Source organism: Falco peregrinus, chromosome 5 (genome assembly GCF_023634155.1).
Source record: "Falco peregrinus isolate bFalPer1 chromosome 5, bFalPer1.pri, whole genome shotgun sequence".
NCBI lineage: Eukaryota > Metazoa > Chordata > Aves > Falconiformes > Falconidae > Falco > Falco peregrinus.
This window is the reverse complement of record NC_073725.1, coordinates 69,485,326-69,498,825: the sequence shown is the minus strand read 5'-3', so window position 1 is coordinate 69,498,825 and position 13,500 is coordinate 69,485,326. Positions and strand designations below refer to the sequence as shown.

Genomic DNA, 13,500 nt, shown 5'->3' with positions numbered 1-13,500 from the left:
CCTCCCCCTCCTCCTCCCCCCGCGGCGCTCCCCACCGCCCGGGCTGGGAGAAGACCCCCAGGCCGGTTGCTGAGCCGGGCCCGGAGCCGGAAACCCCGGAAAAACCGTTTCACACACACACCCCCGCCCCGTTAAAGACCCAGCCAGACCCCTCCATCCCTCCCCACGCAGAGCCCCGGCCTCAAACGGGGGGGGCCTGGGGCCCGTCCCGCTGCGTGGGGAAGGGGCAAACACGCCGCAGCTCGGCAGCCTCCCTCCGCAGGGAGCGCGGGGGCATCCCCCCCCCCCTCCAGCAGGGAAACTGAGGCACGGCAGAGCCCAGGGGCTCCGCGCACCGCGAGCGCAAACGGCAGCTCCCGGGGAGGCAGAGAGCCCCTGATAAATTAATAAGGAAAGGAAAGCGAGGAACTGGAGCCAAACAGCAGCTGGCAAAAATATTGATCACTAGACAAATTTAATGAGTCATAGCTAATGAATTCCCCTTGCGGAGATGGGCCCGGGGGTGGGGGGCCATCAGAGCAAATCCTGCCAGGGCACGGGGAGTGCTGGCGGCCCTGAGTCAGGGGGTGCTGGTCCCCCCAGAGCAGGATCCTGACCACAGGGCCCCAGGCAGCCCCTTCCCCCAGGGATAACCGCGGCACAGCACCCACTGCTGCAGGCAGAGGTGGGAGCGGGGGGCAATGGACTCCTGGCATGAAGTAGCCCCCCCAGCCCCCAGCCCCTCCCCTGGTGCGGCACAGGAGGGGGCTCGCAGGGAAGCCCCGTCCTCTCTCCTGCTCTGCCCCAACACAAATCCCACTGGGGACAGGGACGACTGGGAGAGAGCATGGGACAACTGGGAGGGCGCGCTGGGCTCTGGGCTTGGCAGGGTGCAAGCTGCCACCCTGCGGGGGGGGCTGGGGGCTCTCCCCGCAGCTGGGACACGCTCCCACCACAGCCCCCGCCACCAAGCAGCCCCTGGCTCGGGCTGACGGTCCCTAATGCTGCCAATTAACATTGATCCAAACTGTCAGGGGGAAGGTGGGGAGCAAAAGACGAGCGAAACGCTGCTTATTAAGCTAAAAGCATTACCTAAGCAAGCTGGCAGGAGCCTGGTCTGCGCGGATGCTCGTGTTATTAAAGTGCACTTTAAATCAGCTGTGCTTACTTCTGGTGTATTAAACAGGCCGGTGCGGTGGGTGCGCACGGGGATGGCCATGGTCCCGGAGGTCCAGGGCACCCTCCTCCATCCCCGTGGGCCAGGAGGCGAAGCCTCAGTGGGGACATGGAGGGACCCATGGGGCAAAGCCAGCCCAGTAGTGCATCCCAGCCAAGAAATCACTTCCCTGCTGGCAGCCCTGCCGGGGATGCAGTGGTGGGTGATTGAGATCCCTGGCCACCAGCAGGGTGGGTGAAAGAAAAAAAAAAAAAAAAAAAAAAAAGGCCAAAAAAAAAAAAAGCAACACTCAGGCATCTTTCACTATAAAAAACAAATCTTTTATGTAAAAAATAAACCTAAACAAAACCCACAACCCCCGCTGCCATGCTCGTGACAATACAAAAGGCCCATTCCCCAGAACACCGTGAAAACAAAGTAGCTGGATCCAAATATATATAAATCGTCAACTTATGAGACTGGAAATAGCACCTTGCTGGCCCCCCCCACCCCTCCCCGAAGGAGTCAGTCCCGCACCCCAAAACCACCACCCACACCCTGAGCCTGGGGACAGCCCCCTGCCTGCTGGACCAGGAGGATGGATGGGGTGGTGTGGGAGTCCCATCTTCAGGCTCGGTACCCCCAGGACCCCCCACCTGTCCCCAAGCAGCACCGACACCGCCCCTGGGTGCACCCCAGGAGCAGGAGCTGCTCAGCCCCCACTGTCACAAGAGCAGAACAAGCCCACGGCGGGATCCCAGCTGCAAGGGGTCCGGTGATAACGAGCAGTGTTTCCCAGGGTGGGATGGGCGGGAAGGGGGTCTCCAAAATCCAATCTCAAACCGGTATTAAGAGAAAAACCACTTTTCTGTCTGCACTGCAGGGTCAAGTAATGAAAAGAAACAAAAAAAAGGGCCAAGGGAAGAGCTGGGGAAAGAGCAGGAGCTGCGTCCTGAACCCCTCCCTGGGAGCTGGTGCCGCTCCTCCCGCAGCCGGCCGCTCCGAGTCTGCCCCCGCCAGCACCGAGCAGCGAATCGGGGTGAAAACGGTCCCCGTCTTGTCCCGCACGCAGCAGCCCTGCAGCCCTCGCGCTTGTCTCAGTCCCACGTCATCGAACGGACGCCAGACCAAGCAGGCAAATGCTCCGGCGTGTGCCACGTGCCAGGTGCTGGCGAGGACGCGAGCCAGGCGTGAGCCAGGCGTGTTTGCACGTCTGCGTGTGCAGGTGCCCAAGGGCGGGCTGGTTCTTCCCCAGGAGCTGGGCAGGGAGAGGCAGAGGGGTGCGAGGGCAGGGGGTGCCTCTTCATTTGGCTGGTTTGGTGATGATGCGAGCAGAGAAGTCAAAGAGGTTCTTGTTGATTTTCCGGAGGGTGCTCACCTCCTCTTCCAGCTCGCTCACCTGGATCGTCAGATGCTCCTGGTCTCCCACCAGGTTCTGTGACAGAAAAACACAGCAGAAAAGCGTCAGGCACCCCACTCCGGCAACCAGAGGCAGGTGCTCCCCCAAGAGCAGCAAATCCCAAACCCTTTCATCCTCTCCCTCTTCCATCTCCCGCTCAAAGCACAGCCCCTCCCGCCTACACCGTCAGCAACTTCCAGTGCTCGTTCCACCCGGTCCCCCAACTCGCACAGGGCTCCAAGAACCGGTTCAGCTGAAGAGAGGACCCCGCAAGGGGTCTGTACCAGGAGGACACGATTCCCCTGTCTCAGAGCAGCTCTCACCTTTTCCCTTGTTGAGTACATCTGCGCGTACATCTTCTCAGCCTTCTCCAGGTAGCTCTCCCCAGACTCCTGCAGGGACCAGACAGGACTGACTGATACAGAAGACCCAGGCCCTCTCCCAACACCCCTGGGGAGGGCTCTCCACTGGAGCAGGCAAAGAAGCCCAGCCCCATGGGACAAAGCAGACACCTCCAGCGGGACACAGCCCACCCCATGGCACCAGCAGAGCCTGGCTGGAGCTGCACGCCCCTTCCAAAGGGAAGGCCTGTGTGCAGGACTGGGCACAGACAGGGGTCCCAAAGCAGCCCCCTCGAGAGGGCCTTGGGCAGGGGTCTGCCAAACCTCCCTGCCAGCTCCCCACGGGCAGGGGGAAGCGCTGGGTTTGCCACACCACAGGCTGCTGTCCCCAGCCGTGTGCTGCGAGCGGGGCAGCCTCGACCGACGGCAGGACCGACATTTCCAAAGCAGCTCCTGAGCCGGCCCTGCACCACTGGCATGTGTCCTCCCCGCCGAGCAGCGGGCAAACAGCCCCTCCTGGACCAGCTGCCACCTCCCCAACACGGAGCTCATCCATCAGCCGTGGCACGACTGTCACTCGCCCGGGGACAGCCACGGACAGAGGCGAGAAGCTCTGCGACCGCCGGCAGAGAGGCCAGGGGAAGGACCAGCGTGGCAGACAGCGAGCCTGTGGTCCTGATGGTGCAGGATAACCCCCTGCCTGGGGACAGCCACGCTGGGACCGAGGGACAGCAGCGGTGGGACAGCAGAGCCTCATGCTGCGGCACAGGGCTGGGAGGACAAATGACTGCGGCAGCCAGGATGGCGTGGGGAGCACGAGGGAGGAGGAATGGGTTTCACCATGCTGGAGAGAGGCGTTCATGGAGGGGGAACAGCCTCTGGCAGAAAGGGGCAAAGACGCCGCGTGGGGGGCTTCTGACAGGAGGCAGGACTTTGGGCAGGGCAGAGCTGCAGAGCTCCAGCGACCTCCAGACACCCCCCCCACGACTGCACCAGCTGGAGACCTTGGTCCAGAGGTTCTTCTTTCCCAGCCACACATGAGAGGAACAGCCTGCCCGCTCCCTGCCTGCTCCCTGCCCGGCCTGCCCATAAGTCTCCCACCACCCAGCAGTTAACTGGGCACTTCCAGTGCTTTAAAAAGCAGCACTTGGGGAAGTTCAGCACCACGGGGGAAGATCAGAACAGGCCGTGGAGCTGCTGCCTATCAGCAGTGCAGCAGCACAGAGCAGTCACCGCCGCTGCTCTGGCTGGAGGAGAAGTTTCACACCGCCCAGCACAGATCCCCTGCCCGACCTCCATCTCCCCCTCCCCAGCTGGTTCCCAGTACCTGCTGGTGGAGCCCGAGGCGCAGCGTCACTCCCTCGCTCCCCTGCTCGTCGTTGCTCTCGGTGCCGTGGAGGTGTTTGCTGAATTTGGGGAGAGGCACGCTGGGCTTCCCGTCCGGGTTGAACATGTTGGCTGGGGCCAGCACTATGAAGGCATTTGTAACCGGACCTGGGATGGGACAACAGGAGGGGACATGTCTGCCTTTCGCCTGGCGCCTCGGCAGAGAGCACGACCTGCGGCGTGGGCAGCTGCCAGGACTCGTGCCTTCCTCCCCGGCACCTGGGAAGAGGCAGAGCCCCTCTCCCTGTCCTTGGCAGTGGGGATGGGGGGGGCTCTGCACCCCGGGGCCAGCAGGCAGCATGGGGAGGAGCAGGGTGGCTCGGCCATCCTCCGCAGAGCCAGTAATCCATCAGCCGCTGCCACTCTTGCAGCTGTCTCCTGCAATGATCTATCACACACTCTCATTTGGCAGAGCTAATGAATGCTTTAATTATTGCATTTACCCACACAGGCTGCTGCTTTCTGTCAGCAGCCCCCTCCACCTCCCCTTTCCAAGCTCGTGCTCGCTATGCAGACTCCCACTGCTGCCCCCCACGCCCCAAACCTCTCCCCATCAGACACAGTGACCCCCCCAGCCCCACGAAGCCCCCCACACTGCCTGCAGCGCACCTCCAACAGCCAACGGGCTTGTGTGCGAGCAGAACAGCTCGGTCACCACTAATAAATCCCCAGCCATCCATCTCTCCCTGGCTGAACTCGACAGAATGAAGGGAAAGGTTAAAAGGATCCAGATGCACCTGAGCGGAGGCAGGCTGCTGCAGCGCCCGCCCAGTGTCCCTGCCAAAGGCAGCGGGGAAAGGTGCAGGGTGGGGGAGGGCGCCTGGGGGAGGGGTGGGCAGAGGGGCTCGGAGCCACCCGAGGCTTTCAGTCTCTGCAGACCAGACCCAGACGGAGAAAAGCACCTCTGATGCGGTGAGGGCTCCCTCACCATCATCTCCCGCTCCAGACAAACCAGTCTGCTCCAAAGCCTGGATCCCACTGGCAAACCAAACGCTCGGTCCAGCAGCTGCTCTGCCAGCAGTCCCGGGCTGCCCCAAACCTGCTCTTTGCCAACACTTTGCTGTAACAAACCATTTACTTTACTCTTGTTCCGCCCCTAAAGACATTTGCTGCTTCTTATGAAAGTATCCATTAGTGAGATTACCGCTGCTGGTTCACCGACAATTTGAGGAGCAATTTGAAAGGAACGGACAAGAGAGGTATGGACAAGAAAGGTAGAGAGGAGAAAATCTCACGAACTAGCCCGCAGACCCCCAGATCTGATCCCTATCCAGACACAGACCCCACCACATGTTCACGGGCCCTAGTGCAGATCCAAGTCCCACGCAAGCCCACCTTGTCACGATGCCTTGGGCAGCAAACAGTGGGTGACATTTGGCCAGCGTGGGCAGGGGGACTGGAACTCAGCTGGGGGAGAATAACTAACCCGGCTTCCAACACCGGCAGCTGCCAGCAGGACAGACAGGCTGGAGCATCCCCAGGGTGGCCCTGAATGAACGAGCCCTCGGGGATCATTTGTGCCACGCCGTGTTTGCAGAGAAAAGGATGGCGCTTGCGCGACAGGATGGGAACCGAGGCCCGGAGGGATTTGGGGGCAGTGCTGGCAAGAGAACTGGGGAGTGCTGGTTCACAGCTTCATCCCAGAGGTCTGCTTGTCCTCAGAACGGCGCCAGCCATGCTGGGTTACTGAGCAGCCCTGCCTTGCCCAGTACAGCCACAGCTCGTTCCCCAAGAGCAGCAGCCCGATTTCTCAAAGTCCACCCACCTGTCAGTGCTCTGCCACCACTGTCCATCCCCATCAAGGACAAGCAAACCTTGCTGGAGAAGCCCTTGCGTCTGTCCTGCCTGCACAGCTACGCTCCTCTCGAGCCCTGAGCCACAGTCCAGCCCCTCCGATCTATTTGCAGCACCATCATGCCGGGGGGGGCAGCGGTTTCTGCCTTGCCCCCAGCTACCCGCTCTGCCCTGCAAGCAGAGGGACTTTGCCCTCCTGAGCTCGCCAGGCCGGAGGTTGCTGTCACGTCAGTCATGGCAGAAAAGCCTGTGTCATCTCTGCCTTGGGAAGGGAAAGACTCGGGGAGTGCACCAGAGGGGCGAGCAGGGCAGCAGCAGGGAACAGACCTTGCTGGGAGGCTCACGTCACTGCTTGGACAGGCGGCGAGAAAGGCCATGGGGAGAGAGGGGGACCGGCTGGAGACCAGCACCGCAGGGAACTCGCTGCCCCACTAAGCCGAGGAGAGGCAGCACTGGGGCAGAAGGGCCGCAGAGCTCCCGACGCAGGAAGCCTGCACTCTGTGGGGGGACCCTCCACCTACGTGCGGCTCTCTGGTGGTGGGCTCCCCTGGATGGCAGCTCCCGATCCACAGTACAGCTCCCACCCTGCTCCCAGGCTCAGACTAAGGGCACAGCAGCAGTGCTAGGGCTGCCAGGGAAGCCAAATCCCGCCTTGCAGGAAGAAGCAAGCCAGCCAAAGCACCCACACCCGATGGCCCCAGCACCCAGTGGCACGGTCAGCCTGGTCCAGCCCCTCATGGAAGAGCCTGGGTCCATCTGCACTCCCCTGCAGCCTCAAGGAGGAGGGTTTTAATGCCTGGCTTGCAGCGAAAGCTTGCCCCCCCACCCCAGTGACTCACACAGCTCAGATTTTATCTGCTTTCACCCTTCTAATGCTAGTGGAGCAAGGCTGGATGGGCGCTGCAGTAGGTCCCCATTAGAAACGGTCCTTGGCAGCAAAAGGGAAGGAAGAAGGGTCTGCAGGCAGCCTGGCTTTCAGCGACTGCCCTGACGCTGAGGCAGCAGCTTGCCCACCTCTGTTCAGAAGCACAGAGGAACAGGGTCTGACTTTCACCACCGTCACCTTCTGGGAGGGTTTAGCAGCACCCGCAGAGCAGCGCCGCCAGCCCCACCAGCGAGAGCGGGGTTAAGAGACTGAAGACTGCCACAGTCATGTAAGAAATCCCCAGCTAGCAGCAGCTCAAACACAACAGGAGGGCTAAATCATCCATTGCTCTGAGGCACCTAATTGCTGATCCGAGCCTGTAAAGGTTTGTTTGCACGCTTTATCGGAGCCATTAGACTGAAATCCCAGACGACTGCCTATATCGGATTCACTTCAGGCCTAATGAGCTCACGGGTGCTCGTTGCCGGGGTCACAGAGACAGTCTCTGCTCCACGCTCCTCTTCTCACAGCCTCCCCAGGCACTGGGGTGCATGTGGGGCAACTGCTCCCTTTGGAAAACAAGGAGGAAGATCCTGGATGTCCTCACTGACAGGGTGAAATCTATGACTCACTGCCTGACAGTGCACAGGGGGTTGTTAACAGACATGGACAAGGTCAAAACATCACTCCAGGCAGCTGAGGCGTCCCTCTGATGCCTCTACCCCTCCTGGAGGTGTGAAGCAAGTAGCAGAGAAATGCCTGAAGTGCCCAGGGCAGTATCAGAACAGCAGAAGTGAGACAGCAGTGGCCTTTGGCAATTGAGGAGGAAAGGATCCCAGAGATAAAGGCATGCCTACCTTTGTGATTCATCGTCTTCAGGCACTGCTTGCTCTGGATGTCCCACAGCCGGACTGTTTCATCGTGTGAGCCGGAAAGCAGCAGGCTGCCATCCGTGGAGACAGACAGACACGTCACCTGGTTCCTGGAATGGGGAAGAGGATGTTTAAACTCAGGATGACCCAAGAACTGACAGAAGCTGGTGGGGGTGGGCAGACGGGGGCAATGAAGTGTTTGGCAGGTATGTTTGGTCCCTCACCTGTGTCCTTTGAAGACCTTCCCGTTCTCCCGCTCTGTCTGGAAGGTCCGGTCTCTCTGGACCGGCTGCAGAAATGAAGGAAGGAAGGAAGGGAGTGAGCGGTTAAAATTCAGGAAGACCAAAGCCAGCAGGTTCATCACTGTGTCTGGAGGGGGCAGAGGAGGTACAGGGAAACCCAGGCCCCCCCATGTCCTGGCAGGTCACACCAGTCACATAGGCGGGGAGGTGACAGTGGCTCAGGGTGCCACATCAAGAGCAGCACCAAGCAGATCTGCAGCCCCACGCACTCACCCAGGCACAGAGGTCAACCTGGAAGATGGATCCGTCCATGCCGCCGCAGAACATGTGATACTCTGAGAGGTCAAGAGTCACAGCCATGATCCCCACATCGAAGAGGACAGAAAGCAGGAGCTCCCCGGATGAGATTTCCCAGAGCTGGAGTGAGGGTACAGGAGAATTAGGGACTTAGACATTAATGGCAGGATTGGAAGGACATGCTGCTGCTCGTGTGCTTGCAGTGACAAGCTGGCAGCATGAACCAGCAGCCTCTCCTTGCTGTGGATGGAGAAACAGAACCCAGGACCAGCCTCTTGGTGACTGTGAGACAAGTTTCCCTGGCAGCTCCAAAATGCCCCTTAACCCTCCCACCCCATGCCTGTCCTGCCCCACAGGGCAGCCCCCTCCCTGCAGGGCCCCAGCAGCAGGCTGTGGGCTCCTGGCTTCGTGCTCCAGGCCGCTCTGCTCCCTTCCCTTCGAGGCTAAAGGACATCATCGAGGGGAATGAGAGGAGCTGACCCCAACATTTCCCAGGAGCAGAGGGACTGCAAAGCATGCAGAGGCTCAGCCCGAGGGCAGGTGCAGAGAAACTGCTGGTGTTTGGAGAGGCAAAGCCCATTAGGTCTGGCAGCTCTGAGTCATCACAGAGACAGCCAAGAAATTCAGTCACTGCAACCCTCTGACAGCTTTGCTGCAGCCCAGCAGAAACTCTTTTTTAACCCTGTGGGGCCTGTGCACCGCTGGGAGTCCTGTTTGGTGGGATGGAGCTGAGCCTTACCTTTGCTGTCTGGTCAAGGGAGGCTGTGGCAGCTCGTGCCAAGGGCCCTCCAAAGCCACAGCACAAGTCCGTGATGGGGAGGCTGTGTCGGGACCACACGTGGCGAGGGTCGGGGATCTGGGAGGGCTCTGCCTGCAGCACACTGTAGGGGAGAACAGAGACACGGATTGGCACAGCACATTAGCAAGAGCAACACTGGGGATGCCAGAGCAAAGCAAGCGGCTGTGAGGAGAGCGGGCCAAGGCTCTGCTCCCTCTGGGATGGCTCTCCTGGCTGCAAGGACCAAGCAGGACAGAGAAGCCATCAGCAACCACAGTACACGCGATACCGAGGACGAGGGCCACTGCTGAGCTCCCCATCCCAGAGGGGACAGAGACCTCAGCTGCCATTAGCAGGGAAAGGGCGCAATCTACTCTGTGTCAAGCAGGGAAAAGAAGTCAGAGCCATATGCCACAGATTAGGAAACTCAGATGAGACACCAGGAAAAACCTCTCCAGCAGCGAGGATGACAGCAGTGGAACAGCCACCTAAGGAGGGCACAGACTCATCATCACCAGCAAGCTTTATGAGCAGCTTAGATGCGCAGGCTTAGTTAGAGCTGATTCCGCCTCCAGGAAACGGTGGCTGATCTCTTGTTCTAATATTCCTCACCCAGATGCTCCCTGTCCCCTGTACAAATGGGCCCAGACCTCCCCACCATCCACCGTTACCTGTAAAGGTTCCACACCAGAGCCAGGCAGTCCTTCGCCCCTGAGAGAAAGTGGCTGCTGTCATCAGTAAAGCAGAGGCATGTGAGGTCCTGGTAGTGTCGGTTCAGGATGGCTAGGAGGTTCCCGTTGGAGACCTGGAGCAAGGGAAAGGGTGGGAGAATATTAAAGAAAGAAGCCCTGAGCTGCCCCAGAATAAGCCAGCAGCCTGCCCTCATCGGTTGTGGGTGCAGCAGCACCTGCAGCTCTGTCCCCAGCTGGGCGTTGCTGTGCCAGGCGCGAGCAGAGTGGAGAATCCCTGCACTGCGGTGCCGTACAGAGCAGGGTGGTGAGCGGAGGCAGAAAGCAGAGTGAAAAGGGAAGGCTGCATCACCAACGCGAGCCCCTCAGCACCTCATTGACAGCAAATGACACAACCAAGGTGCACCCAGTACAACCACGTATGCTTAGGACCGAAGGTAAATACAGCAGAAGACAGTTTGAAGAGGTCCTGCCCACCTGGAACCTAGTGACGCCAGCGCCACTTCTCCAGTCAACACACAAAAGCGCAGTAAAGATTTCCTATTTACCGTTAATATGACTTTGATGGCTTCTTCCAACCTCCCACAACAGCTAACGAGATGGCTGCAGAAGTTACGAAAGCCACAGGAGGCTGCGTGCCACCCCAGGGGTTGTTGCACCTCAGCACGGCTGCGTGGCCTCGGGCCAACAAAGGCTTTAGGGTGGACAAGGAGTTCCCTAAACCTAAAGGTTTTCTTGTTAAAAGGCAACGCTGCAGATGGGGAGGGAACTAAGGAGGCAGCGAGGGAAGCCCATATTAAAAGAACAGAATCAACTCCCTCTTGTTTTCTGAGTTACACCTGAAAAATAAAACCAAACTGCAATTCAGAGGAGAACAAGTGGTTTCAACAGAGAAGGCACAAAACTAGGGCTCCTGGGCCCAGCTCCAGCTTCACGGTCGTTTCCACGCAGCCCCCCCCAGCGAGCCTGCTCCCTCTGCCAGAAGGACAGTGCCGTCACTCACTCCAGGCAGACGCTCAGAAACGTTTTCACAGGTAGCTGGGGACAGACAGAAAGGGCCACATTCTGCAGATGAAGCAGAGCAGGGACGAGCTCAGAGCATCACGAGTCAGTAACTCCCACTTGCTGCAGTCTCAGCCCAGCCTTCCTTGTGAGGGCTTTTTTTTCCCCCAACAGTGTCACAAGCACGTTTTTAAAAGAAAAACCTGATGAATTAAGATAGAGCCGCCCACATAACAAGGCTCAGGAACATCCCCCAGCACGGAGAGCTTTCCAGGTTAGGCATCTCGGTGTTTAATCCCAGGGCTCAGAACAAGCTTGTTCTTTTATTTGCTTGAAGTGCTTAGATGCAGTGTAATCCCCACGTGAATACACAATTAATTAAAAATAGAAGGACGATGACCAGAGCACGACAGTCTCTGCAGACATCCAGATCACAAGTCACACACAAATATTAGGCTAAAATGTGGAAGAAGTGCTACAGGAAAACTAGGTCCTGTGTTTTTGCTCTGAGGGAGCAACACCTGACCCCCGAGGCATCTGTAGCAGCTTGGAAAGAGAAGGAAAGAACAGACTCAGCAGCACCCAGCACCTCCCACCACAATTTCTTCCCCTCCTGCTTGACAAGCTGCCCCACAGTCTGCACACCCACAGAGGCTACCGAGCAGCTGGCCCCAACCCCTCAAGGCAATGTGGACTCCAGGACAGCTGTAAGGTATGTGACACAGAGAAGCCTTCGCTCCACTGTGGAGGCCGGATAACGTGGATTTACTGGCACCTGAGAGGACAGAGGCACTTGCTGTGTTGTGTGGGATGCGAATCTGCACATCCCCATCGCCCATGCCAGCCGGCAGCCCCCTCACCTCCCACAGGTAGATGCTCTCAGCAACCCCCGCCAAGATGTAGAGCCCATTGGGAGAAGCCGTCAGGCAGGTCACTGGGCCAGGGCATATGATCTTCTGCTGGAGCTGGTCCTGGGGGCAGAAAGAACACAGTGGCCATTCAGTACGGGCCGGAGTACGGGAGGGAGAGACAAACAAGACCTTGGTTCAGTTAAGATTGGCCCGTGGTAGAAGAGGCAGCTCAGGCAGTGTCTGATGCGCTGCAGCTGCCTGTGTTTGAGCCGTGTCCTCAACCCACATCAGCACCGCCGCGGTTTGGAGACTCAATGCCCAAGAGGAAAATGGAGAACACTGTCCACACGTGCGAATCGCATCGAATTGCTCTGCATTTTCCTGGTTTTGTTGCAGTTGTTTCATGTTGAGCCCCCCAGGGAAAAGGTAAATTCCCCTCCACCCTCCTCCAAGCACAAAGCTCCAGCAACACGCAGCAGGAGGGGTACTGAAAGGCAAGGGGTCTGGATGCAGTTACACTCCACAGCTAAGGAACCCCAGAGATTCAGCAGACAACAGGCTCAGAAGGTTACAACTAAATAACAGTAACAAAAAATAAAAAAGACGACGACAGGAGCTCCCAGCCTGGGAGAACATGCAGCAGGTCTGAGAGCAGCTCCTCTCAGCTTGGGGGAAGTGGAAAAAGCAGACCCCAAGCTGTGGCAGCGAAGGGGCTGCGTGTGCCAAAACTGACGGGCTGCTCTCTGCAGCAACACTGAGGGGAAAAACAGGGAATGGCAAGATTACAGCTGTATTTGCTACTGCCCTACCCCAGTTTAAACACAAGCGGGGCGCAGCTAGCAGGAGGAAGGAGGAGTACAGCTCTGTAGGGACAGGTGAGGTTTGTCCGGCTGCATTTAGCCTTCCATTTTTTGGCTGGAAGGTGCAGAGAGCAGAGGCGATGGGAGGCTTCAGGTGAGGCAGGTCCCCACCACAGGATGCCCACAACCTCCCGGGCTCTCCCTCGATGGGGACAGTCACCTGTCTGGGCAGCCCTGGGAGCCGTGACGCTCCTTTCCAGCCTCGGGAAGGGGAGCTGGGGAGACACCGGCCCAGAGAGGAGCCCAACAGCCGATTCCCCCCGCAGAGAAGACTCTTCCTGGATGTTTCCATGTGATCGGCCAGGACCCTCAGGAAGGGAGCCAGCATTGTGGGATCCATGACCCCCAGGGATTGGGGGCAAGGTGGGGAGGGGGCTGCGGGCAGATCCCTCCAGAGATGGGGGGTTCAGGGGCATCACTGGGGACTCCCTGCAGAGAGAAGGATGTCAAGCATCTGCCTGTGGTGATGGGGGTCGTTACGGAGGGAGGGGAGGCCTAGGGGTCTGACCATAGAGGTGGGGGTCTCTACGGACAAAGGGGCCACGGGGGGGGGGTGGTCCCTACGGAGAGAGGGGCCGAGGGGGGGGGTCCCTACGGAGAGAGGGGCCCTCACCACAGAGACGGGGAGTCTCCCGAGAGGGGGCCCTGGCGCATCCCCAGAGGGACGAGGGGCCCCTCCGCGGGGCGCGGTGCCGCCCCCCGAGCCGCGGCCTCCCGGGCCCGCCCGCCGCGCCGGTACCTTCCTCTGGAGCTCCCAGACGTTGATGTAGCTCTTGCCGAGCTGGGCCCCCAGCAGGTGCTCGCCGCCCAGCAGCGCCAGCCCTCGCGGCCCACTGTTGCCGCCGCGGTAGCCGGGCAGAGCGGAGCCCGAGTGCAGCTCCCAGACAGAGCAGTTGCAGAGCGGCCCGGCGGCGTCCGACACCAGCGCCACCTCCATGGGCGCCGCCATCTTCGCGGTCCGCCAGGGCCAGAGAGAGCGCGGCGGCCGC

The 13,500-nt window shown here is 59.5% G+C and overlaps 1 protein-coding gene across 1 annotated transcript; it reads right to left on the bottom strand.

The window, feature by feature from the left end:
• Positions 1-1,926: 1,926 nt before the first annotated feature.
• WDR18 (WD repeat domain 18) lies at positions 1,927-13,500 on the bottom strand. Its single transcript, XM_005234994.4, has 10 exons — positions 13,251-13,500; positions 11,661-11,771; positions 9,781-9,914; positions 9,071-9,212; positions 8,308-8,451; positions 8,017-8,081; positions 7,778-7,902; positions 4,203-4,369; positions 2,858-2,926; positions 1,927-2,570 (listed from the first exon to the last, which is right to left on the bottom strand). Exons 1-10 carry the CDS (start codon positions 13,458-13,460, stop codon positions 2,439-2,441), a joined length of 1,299 nt encoding a protein of 432 aa, XP_005235051.1. The 5' UTR covers positions 13,461-13,500; the 3' UTR covers positions 1,927-2,438.